This window comes from Malania oleifera, chromosome 6, assembly GCF_029873635.1.
Source record: "Malania oleifera isolate guangnan ecotype guangnan chromosome 6, ASM2987363v1, whole genome shotgun sequence".
Classification (NCBI taxonomy): Eukaryota; Viridiplantae; Streptophyta; class Magnoliopsida; order Santalales; family Ximeniaceae; genus Malania; species Malania oleifera.
The window spans coordinates 95271844-95291760 of record NC_080422.1 but is presented as its reverse complement, the minus strand read 5'-3'; the positions used below and the strand labels follow the sequence as shown (position 1 = coordinate 95291760).

General features: G+C 37.5%; 1 protein-coding gene across 1 annotated transcript; it reads right to left on the bottom strand.

The window, feature by feature from the left end:
- Positions 1 to 688: 688 nt before the first annotated feature.
- Positions 689 to 18954, bottom strand: LOC131158824 (peroxiredoxin-2-like). Its single transcript, XM_058113723.1, has 3 exons — positions 18587 to 18954; positions 18276 to 18355; positions 689 to 1172 (listed from the first exon to the last, which is right to left on the bottom strand). The coding sequence occupies exons 1-3, from the start codon at positions 18739 to 18741 to the stop codon at positions 919 to 921; spliced, it is 489 nt and encodes a 162-aa protein (XP_057969706.1). The 5' UTR covers positions 18742 to 18954; the 3' UTR covers positions 689 to 918.
- Positions 18955 to 19917: the final 963 nt, after the last annotated feature.

The window sequence follows — 19917 nt, the reverse complement described above, 5'->3', positions numbered from 1 at the left end:
TTTCATAAGAGAGAAGTAAGACCAATATTTTCACTTAATTTCTCTCATTTGCTAGGAGGAAAAATGAGGAGCAAAAACTTCCTGCATTTCATTGATATGATTTATTCGTATTTCATGTAGACATTCTAGTGAATATTGTTGTCCTCGTGCTGAACCACATGCCAATCCATCTACAAAATAGAAAGTAAGCTTAAGACCTAGGAAAACCTTTGACCTCCTAAAGCCTCAACTAAGAAATAGGCTTAATCTATTATGTAGAGTCTCTCGTGCGAAAAGATGAGTTGGAGATCAAATTTACAAGATCATCTTCGAAATGAGGTGAGGAACGATAATTGCGATGCAAGGATCTCAATTCTCTGCAGGTTTAAAAGAGGCAATCAAGAAGAGGAAGGTAAGGACTTGTTTGATCCGTTGTGGTTTGAAGTTAAAAAGGACGGCAAACAAGAACAAATTCGCCCGGGTCTAAAGCCCTGGCCTTTCCGAGTGACATTAAGGTTTATGATGGAGGGCGAGCAACACCCATTGGCAAATTGAAGTCCAATAGAGTCCTATGAAGGGAAGAGAGGGGAGAGGGGGCACGGAGCAAGGCCTGTTTCCCTCTTACTGCTATTCACACCTCACAATTTTTTGCCTTCTATAGCATGCACATAATAAAAAATCACTCCAACAGTACCAATAACAAGGTAGATGGTCATCAGCAACCCCTCAAAAGACAAAGGGACTGTAACACTCAAACCAAAAAGCTTCCATCCATTTGTTTCCCATAACATTAACATTCACCACTTAGATAGTTCAAACAGAGGCATAGCACACGATGGCATATGATACCAGACACCTTAATAGACTGCCGACAATATTGACTTACAAAACCACAATATCCATATCCATTTAGAGGGAAGTCCTAGGAGGACCAGGAAATCAGAGGGCTTTAAGGACCTCATCAGCACTGGAGATGGTGAACTCCCCACCAGATTCAACATTTGCGACCTTCACCTTGAGGTCATCAACCAAGAGAGCAAACCTCCGAGAACGAGTGCCAAGCCCCTTCTCTGAAAGGTCAAGCTGAAGCCCAAGTGCATGGGTGTATGCCGCAGTGCCATCTGCTAGGAACTTAACTTGCTTGTTATCTGGGTAGGTTTTTGCCCATTCCCTCATGACAAACGGGTCATTAACTGCACCAGAAACAAGAATTTGTTTGAGATTTAGTCAATTTTGCAACTTTGGCAGGAATCAATGGATTCAAGAGCTCTTTTTTTTTTCAATATTTTTTTTTTTTTTCACTTCCAACCTCAACATGCCTTGGAGCATTACTGAGATTCAATGATTCACTAAAGATCCATTTGATGCAAGGAGAACTTGTTCTTTGGATGATTCCATGTGAAATGGAAATCATAAAGGATAACACCATGCAGAAGACTTACAAAAATCATAAAAATGAAGGGCCCGTTTAGTGGTGGAAAACTGTTTTAATGTTCTATTCTTAGTTTTTCAAAGAATAACAAGTTAGCTAAATTTTCAATTTTACAACATTTGTATAAAAAAAATTAATAAAAATTTTGTCACTATTTGCACGTTGAAATAGTTTTATTATCCATTTCTAATTTTTCAAATAATTACAAAAAATACAACCTTGTATTCCAATTTTCTAAGGAAAGGAAAATAAGAAAGATATACATTTCCAATTGCATTTTCTCTCTATATCAAATACTATTAAAAATGAAAAACAGTATTAATATAATTAAAAATTAAGAAAAATAAAATACTGATTATGTGCAAATTTAAATGTGCTGATTGATTTGGTATATTTTTTATTTTCTTTCTCACTTTCCTTGATAACTAAACACAAAAAAATTAAATCTTTTGAATTTTCCTTTCCTTTCCCCATCTTTTTCAAGTTCCAAAACAGGCCATAAATTTATGTAGAAATGTTCAAAAAAAAATTTGTTTACCATTTTCTAGATTTTTTATTTCTCACTTTGTATTTGGGAAAATGATACTCAGATCTTATATTTGGATTTATGTGGATTATGAAAAAATATAGTAAAAAATTGTATTAAGTTTCTTTCAAATCCACACAAATCAAAATCTACGCCCCAAAATCCATGATCCCAAACACTAACACATAATTTTTAATTAAAAACAGGTTTGCCTTTTTACCAATAATTTTGTAATCTAGAAAATAAAAAAAAAATGAAAATTGTTTCACACAAGTAAACAAACTCTTTATTTTTTACCCTTTTAAGATGAATCTTGGAAAACTACAAAATAAATTGGAATTTTTATAATTCTTGAGAAAACTAAAAATATAAAATGGAAAATGTATTTTTTACAACTAAACAGGCCCAAAGGTTATAAACACTCAACTTTATGTCAAATGTTGGTAATTTATGGAAGTGTGATAAACTCTGTTCTAGTTAAAAACCATATTTTAGTATGAATGCACAATATTTTGGAATTCAAAAATAAATTCAAAAGAATATTCTAACCCTATGTTTAGGAGCCTTGGACCTTTTAAACATTGGCAAGACCTTTTTAACCCATGTTCCCAAACACACCTAAGCGTGTAGAAAAATTAATATTGATGAATATTGACATAGTATAATTTATCATGAAAGAATGTAACAAGTAAATGAAAGTCTTGACATAAATTCTCAAGTCCATCTTTTATCAACCTAAAGTTTCATTTCAAGCAAAGTAGCATATGCATCCAAGGTTAGGTTAGTACAAGCTATATGTCTGAAAGTGCAGGTCTTGTTAAAGGAATGAGGCAACAGTTTCCTCCACCCTTCTTTCACCCCAAAAAGAGTTATAACCAATTAATATTACTATAACATCAAAAATCAAACTAATTGATGTCTTTCAACCCGTCCCCCAGCCAAAATAGTTATATCACATTGTTCTTATTCCTTAGAACTTGGCTTTGGCCCCATATCTGGTGTTCAAAATCCCATATGAACAATCCTTAGACCTACGTTAGGGGGGAAAAAATTCATTAGAGGACCTTGAAGGTGTGCCACACAAATATAAACAAAAAAAGAAACATAAAGAAAACACAAAAGATATCATGTATCAGATAAAATAAGGAAAAGACCAAAATTGTATGTAAATCCAACCCCACTTCCCCCCCCCCCCCCCCCAAAAAAAATAAAAAATAAAAAAAGAAAGGGAATGAGCTACTGAGCTAGTTAGAGAACTAAACCATCTTTAAGAATTGTAAGAGAAATATCAAGTCCTTCAAAATCTCTTCTATACCTCTCTCTCCATGCAACCAAACAGAACGGTGAGAGGGACCTTTTTTGTGTTAGCTCTTGATCAAATGTCCTTCCACGCCCAAAATCTCAAGGAAAATGTGGTACAGGGGCATCGTACACACCCATAGTAGTTAAAAGCACGCCTCCTAGGCGCAAAGCGCAAAGGAGCGACAAGGCAAGCGCCTCATCACTATTGAGGCGAGGTGATCTTTAAGAGGCGCATCAGCCGCCATGAGTCGCACCTTGAAAGTTTTGAAGCTATTAATAAAGAAAATGTTGCCAGAATGAGCCCTAGCCCTCTTCTAGCATTCCAGCCTTTGACTTGAACCAGCCCTACTACCCAGCCCTTTGGCTTTGAGCCTTTGACTGGAACTAGTAGGATTCATCTTCAACCCTTCAAGCCAGCATGAAACCAGCTGAAACCCTTCTTCTTCTTCGACACTTCGAAGCAGCACGACACCTGTAGTAGCCCTTCACAAGCTCGTCTTTGAGCCAGCAAAAGCCCTTCACAAGCTCGTCTTCGAGCCTTCGAAGACGAGCCTTCGAATCAGCATGAGCCCTTTGTGAGCTAGTCTTCGAGCCTTCAAACCAGCAGGAGCCCTTCGCGAGCTCGTCTTCGAGCCTTCGAACTAGCAGAAGCTTCGTCAGTTTGCCTTCAAGCCTTTGTGAGTCGTCAGTTCATCTGCTTTGAAGTTCAAACTAGTTCTTCTTCTTCTTCTTCTTCATTGAAAAAATTGAGTGGATGATGGGTTCTTATATATATGTTTGGGCCCAAGGCCCAATAGGCTTAAGCTTTTGGGTCAAGTTAGTGCTCACCATGTGTATCAGGTCCACCCATGGACTCCTCCGGTGCTACAAAGTGGTATCAGAGTTAGGTTCGATCGAGCGCCCTTAAGTGGTTATTATTCTGTTAAATATCTTGTGTTGAATTATGGAGGTTAATCTAAATAAAATGGTGTCTTCGAATGGTTCAAATTATCATATATGGAAAGGTAAATGGAAGACCTATTTTATGTGAAACAATTCCATTTACCTGTGTTTGCTTCTAAGAAGCCAGAAAATAAATCTAATGAAGAATGGACTTTATTGCACAGACAAGTTTGTGGTTATCTTAGGTAGCAAGTAGATGATAATGTTTTGAATAATATTGATGGTGAGACACATGCACGCACACTTTGGCAAAAACTTGAAGCGTCATATGCTCGCAAGATCGGAAATAATAAAATGTTTCTGATGAAACAGTTGATGTATTTGAGATACCAAGATGGAACTTCCATAACAGATCACTTGAACACTTTCCAAGGAATTATTAATCAACTAGCTGGGATGGGTATCAAGTTTGATGATGAGGTTCAAGGTTTGTGTTTACTTGGTACATTGTTGAACTCTTGGGAGACATTTAGAATGTCATTATTTAACTTAGCTCCAAATGGTGTAATCAATATGGATTTGGCTTAAAGCAATGTATTGAATAAAGAGATAAAGAAGAAAATCACAGGGATCCTCTTCACAATCAGAAGTTTTGGTTATAGAAATAAAAGGGAGGAGTAAGAGTAGAGGTTTGAAGAATAGAGATAAAAGCATAAACAAGTCCAACAGGTTTGTTAATGTTGAGTGTCATCATTGTGGCATGAAAGGGTACATAAGGAAACATTGCATACGGTTGAAGAGAGAGAACAAAGAGAAAGGGAAAGAGACGACGAATGACGATGGTAAAAATGATGATCAAGTTGCCACCACTACTTTCGGAGACTTCTTCATTGTTTATGATGATGATGTCATTAATTTTGCATGCCATGAGACCAGCTGGGTGATTGAGAGTAGCGCCTCAACTTATGTAATATCTCGACGTGATTTCTTCACGTCCTATACAGCCGGTGACTTTGGGACAATGAAGACGGGCAATGATAGCTTGGCCAAAATCGTTGGCATTGGAGATGTGTGCTTGGAGATGAGTAATGGAATGAAGTTAGTTCTTAGAGATGTGAAGCATATTCCTTGCATCCATCTGAACTTGATTTCTGTAGATAAACTTGATAATGGTGGGTATTGCAACACCTTTCATAATGATTAGTGGAAGCTCACTAGAGGTGCTATGGTTGTTGCTCAAGCCTAGAAGTTTCTACTTTGTACATGCTGCAGGCATAACTCTCCAAAAACATTATTAATGCAATGGCTGACGAGGCTTCAGTAGAGTTGTGGCATAAGAGACTTGTCCACATGAGTGAGAAAGGCTTGGCAATATTGGCCAAGAAGAATCTTCTACCTGGGATGAAGAGTGCACCTTTGAAAAAGTGCACAAATTGTTTGAGAGGGAAGCAAAATAGAGTCTCCTTCAAGAGTTCCCCTTCCCCAAGAAAGCCAGGTATACTTGATCTTGTACATTCAGATGTTTGTGGCCCTATGAAGATTAGAACACTTGGTGGCTGCCTTTACTTTATGACCTTCATAGATGATCATTCAAGGAAGTTATGGGTATATACCTTGAACTGAAAGATAAACTGGGAAGAAGTTGAGGTGCATCAGAACAGATAATGGGGGAGAATATATAGGTTATTTTGATGAATATTGCAAGCAACAGGGTATTCGGCATCAAAGGACATCTCCGAAGACTCCTCAATTGAATGGTTTAGCTAAAAGGATGAACAGAACATTGGTTGAGAGAATAAGGTGCTTGCTTTCACAATCACAATTGCCAAACTCCTTTTGGGAGGAGGCTTTAAGTACATCAATACATGTTCTTAATCTCACACCATGTGTTCCTCCTCAGTTAGATGTACCAAACAGGGTTTGGACTGACAAAGATGTTTCTTATGATTATTTGCACATCTTTGGATGTAAGTCATTTGTGCATACCCAAAAATGAGAGGTCTAAGCTAGATGCGAAGACTCGACAATGTATCTTCCGAGGCTATGGCCTAGATGAATTTGGCAGCAGGTTGTATGATCCAGTTGAGTAGAAACTTGTGAGAAGCTAAAATGTTGTGTTTATGGAAGATCAAATCATACATGATATTGAGACGACAGAAAAAGTAGTGCTTCAATAGAGTGATGGTTTGACTGAGTTGGACCCGACTTCTTTGACAAAGTTAATAGCACAGGTTGAACATGATGTTCAAAATGACCAATAGGTTGAACATAATTTTCAAAATGACCAGCAAGGTCCAAGTGATGTTGATGTTCCATTACAAGATAAGACTCATGATTAGTTGCCAGCACCAGAGATACCACCAAATGCTCCACTCAGCAGGTCTACTAGAGACCAACATCCTTCCACTCAATATTCTGTAGATGAGTTTGTCTTACTAATTGATGGGGAGAGCTCGAGTGTTATGCAGAAGCCATGCAAGATGAACATAAGTCAAAGTGGTTGATGTTATGCAGGATGAGATGTGGTCATTACATGACAATCACACTTTTGAGTTGTGCCTAAGGGCAAGAGAGCTTTGACGAACAGGTGGTTTTACAAGATGAAGCAACAAGAACACACTTCACAACCATGGTACAAAGCTAAACTGGTTGCCAAGGGGTTCAGACAGAGAAAAGGTATTGACTTTAATGAGATTTCCTCTCCTGTTGTGAAGATGTCATCCATTCATGTGGTTCTTGGATTAGCCACTAGCCTAGACAAAGAGATTGAACAGATGGACGTGAAAGCCGCCTTCCTTTCATGGTGATTTGGAGGAGGAGATATATATGGAACAACCAGAGGGTTTTAGGGTGAAAGGAAAAGAGGACTATGCGTGTCAGCTTAAGAAAAGTCTTTATTGTTTGAAGCAGACATCCAGACAGTGGTTTAAGAAGTTTGAGTCTATTATAGAGAAGCAAGGCTACAGGAAGACTACTTCTGGCTATTATTCTATTCCTTTATATTGATGATATGTTGATTGTTGGCATGAATTCTTCCAAAATTGATAGGTTGAAGAAGTAGTTAAGTCAGTCATTTGCAATGAAGAACTTGGGACCAACAAAGCAGATTCTTGGGGTCCGCATTCATAGATGCTGAAAAGACAAGAAGTTGTTATATCACAGGAGCAATACATTGAGAAAGTGCCTGAGGGGTGCAACATGAACAAGACAAAAGTGGTTAGCTCACCTTTTGCTACACACTTTAAGTTGAGCACAAAGCAAAGCCCTTCAACAGATGAAGAGAAGGAAGATATGAAAAGAATTCCATATGCCTCAGCAGTAGGAAGCTTGATGTACGCAATGGTTAGTATGACGCCAGACATAGCCCATGCAATTGGTGTTGTTAGTCGACTTCTCTCAAATCCAGGAAGAGAACATTGGAATGCGGTAAAGTGGATTATGAAATATTTGTGAGGCATTTCCCAGTTGAGTCTTGGCTTTGGGTGTGGCAAACCAATGTTGGTTGGCTATACAGATTCTGATATAGCTAGATATGTGGATACCCACAAGTCTACTTCGGGTTATTTGATCACTTTCTCAAAAGGGGGCTGTTTATTGGCAATCGAGGTTACAAAAATGTCTTGTACTTTCTACAACTGAAGCAGAGTTGATTGCAGCAACGAAAGCTTGTAAAGAGTTGCTTTGGATGAAAAAGTTTTTACAAGAGCTAGGTTTCAAGCAACAACAATATGTGTTGTTTTGTGACAATTAAAGTACTATTCACCTTGCTAAGAATTCTTCATTTCATTCTAGATCGAAACACATTGATGTAAGGTACCATTGGATAAGAGATACTCATAATGACAAGTTGATAGCACTTGAGAAAATTCACACCGATGATAATGACTCTGATATGTTAACGAAGGCTCTAGTAAGGGAGAAACTTGAGACTTGGCGCTCGATCGTAGGGATGGCAAATCCCCCCACCTAGTCGGGAAGCGAGAGATTTGTTGGGTTGGGTTTCCCTTCTAAGTAAGGATGGCCCAAACTTGCCCAATAATAACCCATGTGTGGAGAGGCCCATTTGGGAGAATAGGGTTAATAACCCTATCCTTTGCCGCTGCAAAGAGAAGTGAACAATCAGAAAAATAAGAAAGAAAAGAAGAGAGTTGCCGCCACATAGAGAGAGAGAGAGAGAGAGAGAGAGAGAGAGAGAGAGAGACAGAGTTTCTAGAATTTTCTATCCAGACTTGATCAACTGCTCCGATCAACAAGCATTTGTGGTCTGATTCAGCTGAAATTTTACAGGGATGTTCATGACACGTGAATCTTCATTGTGAACGGTAAATATTGGATTCTAAGCATTTTGTGTCGATTTTTCAGTCCATGGGCAGTAGCCATTGTTTTGGTGAGATCTTTCTTTAATTCTTGTAGAAATTGATTTAAACCAAGGAATTATATTTCTTGAAGATAGTTGCTGATTGTATGCCTCTAGTTGAGACTAGAGAAGACTCATGTATTCCTGTAATTGTTGATAGTGAAATTGTTTGAGTGGAGTACGGTCCCGTGGTTTTCTCTTTTTCACGCCGAGAAGGTTTTCCACAAAAAAATCGTGTCTTGTGCTTGTGGTGTTTGGAAATATATTTTCCGCATATATATTGTTTTATTTTATAGTTTCCTGCAAATTCACACAAAGAGGGAGTTTTGACTATTGCTGTGTCTCCCAACAAAGACTCTGATACCCCTTGTTAGCACCAGAAGAGTCCATGGGTGGACTTGATACACATGGGTGAGCACCAACTTGACCCAAAAGCTCAAGTCTATTGGGTCTTTAGCCCAATCATATGTGGGACAAACTCAAAAGTGGAATTCTCAACAATCTCCCCCTCACTTGTGAACAGAATTTGTCTCTCTTATGGGAGTAAGCCCAATTCTCCCATAGTTACTCAAGTGGGCCTTACCACCACACCTTACGTGCCTCGGATTGCATTCCACATGCCTCCTAACCAATCCTACCTCCCGCGTTTTGACCCTATTCAAATCCATATTCCAAGCCTAGATGATCCTTATTGGCCTCAATCACACACTTAGTCCTCCAACTATTAGGACGTTAGGAGAATTAGCTTCAAGCCTCGACTTTTTTATAATGTTGCTCACCCAAAGTTACAAACCGTTGCCTCTTATACCACCTTGTTGGGAGAAACAACAATACTCAAATTCCCTCTTTATGTGAATCTGCAAGAAACTATAAAATAAAGCAATATATATATGCGAAAAATATACATCCAAACACCACGAGCACAAGACACGATTTTTACGTGGAAACCCTTTTTGGTGAGAGAAAGGAAAAACCACGGGACCATAGTCCACTCAAACAATTCCACTATCAACAATAATGGGAACACATGAGTCTTCTCTAGTCTCAACTAGAGGCATACAATCAACAATTATCTTCAAGAAATACAATTCCTTGACCTAAATCAACTTCTATAAGAATTAATAAAGATCTCACCAAAATAGAAACTACTATCCACGGGCTGAAAAACTGACATTGAATGCTCAGAATCCAATCTCCATTGTTCACAATGAAGATTCACGTGCCATCAACATCCTTGAAAATTTCAGGTCAATTGGACCACAAACACCCGTTGATCGAATCAGTTGATCAAGACTGGACAGAAAATTCCAGAAACTCTGTTTTCTTTCTCTCTTTCTATGTGGCAGCAGCCAGCTCTCTCTTCTTTTCTTTCTTATTTTTCTTATTATTCACCTCTCTTTGCAGTAGCAAAGGATAGAGTTATTAACCCTATTCTTCTAGTATTGGGCAAGTTTGGGCCATCCTCACTTAGGAGGGAAACCCAACCCAACAATTCTTAAGTTTTTCTTCTTCTTAAGTTCATCTTCTTCTTCAGTTCTTCTGCTTCTGCTTCTGCTTCTTCTTCTTCTTCTTCTTCTTCTTCTTCTTCTTCTTCTTCTTCTTCTTCTTCTTCATTAGTTCTTCTGTTGCCTGCTGCCTACTGCTTGCTACTTCTTATAATATTATATGTAATTAATTATATAGTTTAATGCAAGTTTATAACTAATATATAACACTTTTTTTTACTGAATTTAGCTATTGTTTTGTAATTTGTTGGGAAATGCAGTATACAAACAAGCTATAAATTTTTCTGAAATATATGATACATTGTGTTGACCTTATAGGTCACGCCCAGTTTTAATTATGACAAATACTCATCATAATATCTAATGGGTATTTGAGATTATGTGTAGGAACCTAAATTGTCAAGATCAAGATGCACGTGAAAGCAAATAAAGCTTGAAGACCAATTCATGTTCTTAATTGTAATATATATTCAGTTGTGTAATTGGTCATGTAATGGTAATTAGGGCTTTTTTTATGTAATAATTACACACATCACATGCATGGTCAAATACGTAAGCTCAAAATGAAAATGACCTTGACCGACATCGGATATTTTCAGTATCTTCAAAAGGACCCAAAAATGACCCTAGGACACTCACCATTGCACTTATAAATGTTAGGCACTTGATTAGAGTGTTTGTGATTCAAAATAGGACCGAAATGCACACTTTATGCACTTTCGGTCGACCGACCAAGGCAATTCATTTGACCCCGATCAACCGAATTAGGTTAGTTCATAAACACCCAGTCGACCGAACCTCCTAGGAGTCAAACATTTGACTACCTGGTCAACCGAACCCAAATTGCATACCAACTACATGGTCAACCGAGGGTCCTCAAGAGAAATCCCAACGGTCTGGTCGACCGAGAGGCTCAGTTCATTTTCCTCTAATCGACTGAACCGCGCGAATTGAAAAATTCGCCTTCCCCTGATCGACCGACCAAACAGTTCATAAATGACTAGGTCGACCGAACCATATGAGCTTCGGTCAATCGAAAAGGTTTCTGGTCGACCGCACCTGTCAGGTTGCCTTGATTTTTACGTGATTAAAATATTTTAAACAAGGTTAAATTTTCTAAAATGTCATTAAACTTTCTTAATAATTCCCAATAGGTCCCCAATGGTTATATTTCATGGGATGTCTATAAATACCCCCTCATTTGAGATTATTAGGATGGATTAGCCACTTTGATTAAAAGAGATTTTTTAAAATTTCTAAAACCTATAAAACTCATATCTAAGCCCCAAGCACTCATACTTACCTTCTCTTATTACCAAAAGTTGTTTGTAAGTTAATTGAGTAATTGTCTTGAAAGGTTTGCTCTCCTTGCGTATTTGATTGAAACGATTTTCTTGAGAGCCAAACCTAAGTGTTCTTAGGGGGTTTTATTCATAAGCCTACCCTAAGAAGACTTACCTAAGCTTCTGAGAATTGCATTTGTGTTACAATTTCTTAGAAAGCTTGTATTTGTTTTTGGATTGCAAAACGTTTTCAAAACATACTCAAATATCTTGCGTGATTTATCTTAACACATTTGTGAAAAGATATTAGAGTTTGTGACATTGATCTTTGCTACAATATTCATTAACTTACATATCATTTGCTGAATACAAAGATTGAATATCCTTTTGCAAACCAAACATATACATTACTAGAGCATCATACGATTGAGAAAATTTGCTGATTGAAATATACATATATATTGTTTGGCTAGTATCTTTGTGTGAGCTATTAGATTAAACATATATTGTGATACAAAGATCATACTAGTTGACATTCTCACGTACTCATTACATAGATAACAAATATTTTGAGAGTTAAAATATTAGACCACACTGAGCTTACATATTAAATCATCTTGTGGTGTATGTGACTGAGCGCATCCGGGTACATATCTGTTTTACACGAAAGCACAATCACTGTACCAATATTATTTGATTGCAAATACTGTTGTATTTCCAGGCACGGGTCTGAAGAGGGAGACTAGCCCTTTGAAATAGTCTCGGATTGGTTTAAATCCAGTTAGAAAAGCTAGGTGCATCATCCTGTTAAGGCGTGTAGGTTAAGGTCAGCCCTGCTAATTGACCTAGTTGTTAAAGTTGAGGTCAGCCCTGTGCTAATTGACCTGGTTGTAATCGGTGCCACTCCACCCTTAAGTGAGCTTTTAGTGGAATCCTTTGGCTTAAGAGCTAGAGGACGTCAGCACAGTTAGGCGAACCCTAATAACATATCGTATGTCTGTTTACATTTCCGTACTTTCTATTTACCACACGTATATGTTATGGTATGAATGATGTACATGATTTAAATTCCGTATATTTTATTTAACAGCACATTTGGAATTGTGTACAAAGATCCTAGGTTACCAAATCATATTGACCTCTAACTTAACCTAGGAGAAAAGTTTAAATTTCCAATTCACCCCCCCTCTTGGGAATACACCAATTCTAACACATTGCTTTTGCAATTAGGATACTAGGTCTTAAATCTTAAATGGGTTCTAGAAGTGGAAACTCTGCCTCCGCAAAGAAAGATCTTGTCTGGAAGTATGCACATTTGGATGATACAAAAAATAGAAATAATTTGACTTGAAATTTTTGTGCCAAAGTCACAAGGGGAGGAATATTTTGGGCTAAAAAACATATTGTCGGAGGATTTCTAAATGTAAAAGAATGCTCTAAGTGCCTTGCTCATGTACGTGAGGAGATTAGGCAGTATATGTTGAAGAAAGATATAGAGGAGGAAAATGAGTTATTGTCTAACTTTGATGACATAGATCATTATGGTGAAAATGAAGAAGATGAAATTCAAGAAATTGACACTCGTGGCAAGAGAATGCTTAGTGTTGGAAGTGGAAGTTGAAGTCAAAGTTCATACCAATGATACCTTGAAGAAACCAAAACAGAAGGGACCTATAGACTTGTTTTTTACTCCTAATCGAAAGAAAGCAATTCAAGCTAGGAAGAAAGGGAAGATGAAACAAACATTAATAAATGAGGCGTGTAAGAAAGAATTAAGACAAAAGGCAAAGGCAAATTTTGCTAGGTGGATGTATGATGTTGGAATACCATTTAATATTGTACGTTTGGACAGCTTTGCAGTGGCACTTGAATCGATTGGGCAATATGATCCTGAAATAAAGTCACTTAGCTATCATGAAGTGAGAGGTCCTAAAATAAAGTCACTTAGCTATCATAAAGCGGGAAGTTAGTCGAATGAAAGAGTTGATGAAGGTCCACACGAAGGAATGGGCAAAATATGGATGCTCAATTATGTCTGATGGTTGGAGAGATTTGGTTAAGGACATAATAAACTTCTTAGTGAACTCTCCAAGGGGATCAGTGTTCATCAAGTCTATGGAAACTTCTAATTTGTCAAGAATGCAGTTAGAATGTACAAATTACTTGATGAGAAGGTGGAGAAAATTGGAGAATCAAATGCGATTCAAGTAGTAACTGATAATGCTTCAAACTATGTTGCAGCAAGTAAGAACTTATTTTACTTATTTCTAGAATTACATTTTTTAGTGTATATATTGTTTATTTTAATATTTTAAGGGCTTCACTCATTGATTTTTGAACTGGGAGATTGTTGGAAGCAAAGTGGCAACATTTATATTGGACACCGTGTGCTGCCCATTGGCTTGATTTAATATTGGAGGATATTAGGAAAATGCCTTCAAGTCATATGACTTTGAAAAGGGCAATATTTTTGAATGGTTATATTTATAACCGTGTTGGTATGGTGAACTTGATGAGACAGTTCACCGGAGGAAATGAGTTACTAAAACCTGCAGTTACAAAAGAACAACTTGAGGAAGATGCTTACTTCTGAAGATTTGAATACTACTAAATGGGGCAAAGGAGGCAGCTGACAAATGAGCAACTAGTATTGTTTTTATGCCTACCTTTTGGAGTACCATTGTCTATGCTCTTAAGTTGATAGGCCCACTTGTCCGTGTACTCCGTTTGGTTGATGGGGAAAGAAACCTGCAATGGGATACATTTATGATGCAATAGATAGGGCTAAGGAAGCCATAGTTAAGGCTTTTGGTGAGAGAGAAGACAAATTGAAGGAGGCATTTGAAATTATTGATACAAGGTGGGGATGCCAACTCCATCAACCTTTGCATGTAGCGCTGCACACTACTTAAAACCCGAAATTTTTTTATTCAAAACCCACATTTCGCAAGATGAAGAAATCATGACGAGTTTGTACAAATGTATTGCAAGGTTAGTGCCAACCCTTGAGATGCAAGATAAAAGTTTACATGAGTTTGGAAATTACAATAGCGCTAGTGGCCTCTTTGGAATTGATTTGGCAGTGAGACAAAGGAAGATAAAAGCACCGGGTAAAGTGGCATTTTTACTACCTCTTTCTATCTAAAATTATCTTTACTATTTAGCAAGTTGTTATTCATTTTAAATTTATTTTGTAATAGCACAATGGTGGATGTCATTTGGATCATTGGCTCCAAACTTGCAAAAGTTTGCTGTGAAAATCCTTAGCCTCACATGTAGTGCTACTGGCTGCGAAAGAAATTGGAGCATATTCCAACATGTAAGTCATTAGTATATCGTGGATTAAAGAACATGAACTACCAGTTTACTACTTTTTAGAATCATTATTTACTATATTCCATTAAAATTTTTGCAGCTTCATAGCAAAAGGAGAAATAGGCTATCCCAATGATGTAGGACAAGTAAGGGTGGCCTAGTCCTATAGTTTCAACCCTCACACAAGCACATACACTCAAGACACTTTGATTTAAGAACTCAATTAACTAAACATAAACACAATAAATCAAGCTTCATTTCACATGTTGAATTTTTAAACAGTGTATGATGCTATTCAGAAATAAGTCCCAAGAATTTTTTAACAAAAAGTTATATGCAACAAATATGTTATTCAAAATTTCGAGAATTTAAGTTCTATTGTTAGCAAGCAATATTCTCACAATTGATTTTAAACTAGCAAGTATCAATATTGCAATCTATGGATTCAAAGGGCTTATCAAATATGGAATTTCATATTTCTAGCAAAGGCTTCAATATAAGCAAGGGTTTACAATATATAGCAAGGATTCAAACACAAGTACTAAAATTACCAAGATAATTGTTTGGATGACTTGACGCTGTTCAACACAAGTCTTAGACCATGCTAGAAATATTCCTTGGAAAAAGCTTTAACACATCGAGACGAACGCAGCAATGCAATGGAGGGGAAGTGGCCGTGTGGGGGGGTATTTTGGTGTGGCCGTGTGGATGCGTTGGAGGATAGTTAGAGCTCATCTGAAGTTCTCCGTGCACACTTTGAAATACAGATTTGTATGCAGCAAATGAAATGATGGATTGGTGGCCTTGGGGTGTAACTTGGTGATGGCCGTGTAGGTGATGGAGGGAAGTCGTGAAGGTGGAATAGGGATGGAGTTGCTCGATAGAATAGTGGTCTCTCACCACCCGATCTTCGAAGAAAACGACGTAGCCTCTCACTACACAATCACAAGGATTGGAAAAAGCTTAACAAGCTTTAAAGGAATTTCCTTTCAATATCAATACTTTTCTCTCTACATAGTTCTTACAATGAAGGGGTATATATATAGCTAGCATGGGGGGACAGAGACATTAAACAACTAACAATTCCCACACAAGCATGGGAGACACAAATAATAAAGACACTAACTTACTAGACACATTAATTACTCTTACAAGTTACTAACAAAATAAATGCTCCAACTTTCTAAACTCGATAAATACTAAGCATAACTTACTAACACTCCAACTCACTAGACATACTCACACAATTTCCTAACATACACATGCAAGCAAGTTGTCTTGCATGTTTACAAATTAAACACAAACAAAAGTCAAAGGGAGGCCCAATTTATGTGGGCCCAATGGAGTCGTGTGGGGCCCACATGGGTCTTGAACTCGGACTTACTCCGGCATCTCTACTCGGGTCTTTCTCACACTGAAAAGTCTTCAAAACAAGTCTTCAAATAATCCATTCAAAATCTACAAACAATTATGAACCGATGTGAACATCGAGAGGTCATCCACATGTCACAACATCTGAAAATAAGATAGCTAGGGCATGCTGATCCCCATCACCCAACAACGCTTGAATGATTCGGTATTTGTGAAATATAATCGAACTTTGAAGCATCGATACAACAAGCATGACACCGTTGATCCCATCCTTATAAAGGACATTGATGATAGTAATGAGTGGTTGATTGGTAGGATGGATGGTGATTCTGATGAGAACGATGAACTTGTGTTTGAAGATGATTTTTTGACTTGGGGTTCTATTGCTAGAGCTACTGGAGTAAATAACCCCCCCACATCACACTAGATCGAGAATAAGTGCAAATATGTCATCATCTTCTAGAGGAAGAGCTTCATCTAGTAGTGCTAGGGGTTGGACCACAATGTTGAAACTTGTAGATGAAGATGAGATCCAAGTGGATAGTGCATAGGAGACAGAAGAGGAAAAAGATGTTGGAGAAAAAAAATTATGATGATGAAGAGGAAAATGATGATATCTTGGCAGACTTAGTTGATGATGAGTGTTAACCGATGATTGAGGAGGATTTTTAGATTTTAGAATTTGAAATCTTTTATTGTACTCTTTTCGTTTGATGTTGAACTACGTTGATGCTTTTGGCTTTTGGCTTGACAATTTCATTAAATTTGGACATTTGGTATTGAATGTTTTGGCATTTTAATTTTTAAATTCTAATAGTACTAGATGTGTTCATATATCAATTACCCCAAATAGGCACTATACACAATTTTAATAATTGTGCGCCCCACCTTCATGAGGCGGGCGCCTTTGCCTTACACCTCGCGCCTCAGCTCCGAGTACCCTTTGCGCCTCGATGTGCGCCTTGCGCCTTTGACTACCATGTACACACCCATAGGTATGTGAATTTTAGGGTTTGAGCTTTTCAAAGTTTTTGAGAGGAATCACGTGAATTATAGCACAAAGGTACATGTAAATCACTAAGATCCCCTACCGTGAAAAGGAGATAGGTGTCCCAACCCCAAACAAGGTTAAAAACTTTAAAATTTCCATTTGGAAAGATTGTTCAACATCCTCCCTTATTTTGGCAATCTATAGGTAAGGAAAGTTTAGGACTTTAGTTGGAAGAAGCCCACCCATTTGCGGGCATACTACTGCAAGTGTTCTTCACATATTATGCGACTGTGGGTGCGCAGATAAGCCATGGTTTTGAAGTGCCCTTGGTCTATGATCATACATCAGGTCAGCAACATCTTTTATGTATTGGATTCTAGATGCAACCAAGGAGGTAGACCAAAATAATATGACTTGTTCTTCTACATTGTAGCCTCAATCCCATGGAACAATAGGACTAACTATGGCATGGAAAAGAAAGACCCAGTTGAGTTAGCTGCAATTGCACACTGCTGCTTATGTCCAAAACTAATGAAGCACAAGAAATGGTAGCTGAACCATTTTGACCCAGCCCTGTGCCATGGCAGCAGCCCCATCAGAATTCTAAAAGTTTAATACAGATGGGACAATCCAAAAGTCAGCAGGTATTGCAGAGTGGATGTGGTTATTTGAGGATTGGAAGGACAAACAATAGCCTTTCTAGCAGGAAGAATACATCAGCAAATGAGAGCAGCCGTGGTGGAGGCTGAGGCGCTCCAGAAAGGATTAATTTTTGAGAAATATGTTGGACAATAGAGATCAACATATGGAAAGATGGACTCCCAACAAGATTTTCAGTCTATTGAAGAGGGGGAAGAGGACTATCAGCCCTAGGAGTCATCAAAGAGTAAATCATATTTCTAAGAAACAATTTTAGAAGGATTTCTTTCTCTGGCGCAAAAAGAGAAGCAAATAAGCTAGCACATGAACTAGCAAAATTTGCTCTTGGGAGGGGTGGTGGTGGTGGTGGTGTAGGTGACAACTCACCAACATCGTACTTGATGCCGACATGGAAAACCTTGACAAAATGAAAGGGAACAACAGATAGAACTTGACTTAACTCAAATGTCAACTGATTGCCAAAGAATTTTCTTCAGGTAGTACATATTTCAAATTCTAAACAAAAAATCTTCACTGCCACCCATATTAACCCCGCAAAATAATAATAATAATAATAATAATAATAATAATAATAATCTGAGCTATGAGCTGGGCTATGAACAAATCAGTTCGATCACATGCAATGAAAAATACAATAAATAAAATTGAACATAAATCGATAGAAGAATATACCACTAATTAACAGAATATCATCAACGCCCTTTGATTTCAGCTCCTCAGATTTCTCAATGAATCCCGGCACATGCTTCAGGCTGCACAACACACACGCCCCAAAAAAGAACAGAACCTATCCCAATTAAACGATCCATAATTTATGCCTACCATCTTTTATCAAACTATAGCAAAATTTATCCTCCAAAACACGAAATCGAAGGCATCTAGCACACTACCGCAGTGATTTAAACCAAAACCCTAGCACAGACCAATGACCCTTCGACTCAACCACCAGGAAAGAGACGGTGGTCATCGACGGAGATAGTTACCTGCAAGTAGGGGTGAAGGCGCCGGGAACTCCAAAGAGGATAACCTTTTTTCCGGCAGCGAGGGAGTGAACTGACACGTTTTGAAGATTATTTTCGCCATCAAAGTAAGAGAGAGTGCCGTCAGGGATCACGTCGCCGACGCTGATCGGAGCCATTACGGTGGCCGGAGACGATTGCTGCGGTGGCTATAATGGGATTGTACAGTGCCCGAAGAGAGAGAGAGAGAGAGAGAGAGAGAGAGGGAGTATACGAGCTTCCACAGGCTTCCTTCAGCTAGATTTTATAGAAGCTTTGGGTCCGGTTTGAGTTGGTGGAGACTCACCCAGCACGACACGCCATTTCTGTACCACGAGCTGTAATTATGCCACGTCATAAATACTAGAACACCAAATTAGCTTTGTAAATTTAAAACATGCCACCGGAAATTCTCCAAAAGACTCGGCAATAAGGGTTAGTTTGGCAATTGATGAAAAGAAGATGATTAGTGTTATTGTAAAAACTATTAAATTAGTGTAAAAAATATTAGGAAAAAAATAAATTTTTAGTGTGGGAGAAAAAAGTTATAAAGTGTTTGAGAATATTTAATTGGTTAGAATGGGTATGTATTTTTAAGGATATTATGAGTGAGTTTGATCCCCTTTTTTTGCCTTAATTTGTTGAGTCGTATTTAGTAAATAGCTTTCACAGTCTTTAAAAATAAATGTTAACTTTTTTATGAGTTAAAAAAAGTTACAAATTTGAAATTTTTAAGAGTTAAAAAGTGAAGTTTTTTTTTTTCTAACAAATCATTCAATTTCATTCTTGTCCTCAATTTTTTCAAATATTACAAAACTATTAATGCATTAATTATGTTTTCCAAAAATAAATATCTATTTTACTCATTTTAAATACTTCTAGACACTAGTAATTTTTTTTATTGAACACTCAAAGCCATTTTTTCCTTGTTAACAACTCCTTTTTCAAGGGGGGTCAAATATTTAAATAAAAAAGAAAAAAAACCCTTCTCTTCATTTGTTTATTTTAAAAAGGTCCTTTTAAGAAATCAAGGGAAAGGAGAGGGGAGTGGGGAGGAACTAAGTTGTTAATACATTGATAGCATTATCTTTCCACTTGACTAGACTTTCAAATACCACTTAGGATGGGTTTGGCACGTTTTTACTAATAGACATGTTTCTCTGTTTCAATTTCATTTCCTTCACAAATTCATAATTGGAACAATGACCAATACAACAAATGAAACTTCTTTAACTTACCCCACCATCTTCATGGTATCTCCACTTACAAAAAACAAATAAATGCATTTAAAAAAATTCCATTACAAGACTACACAC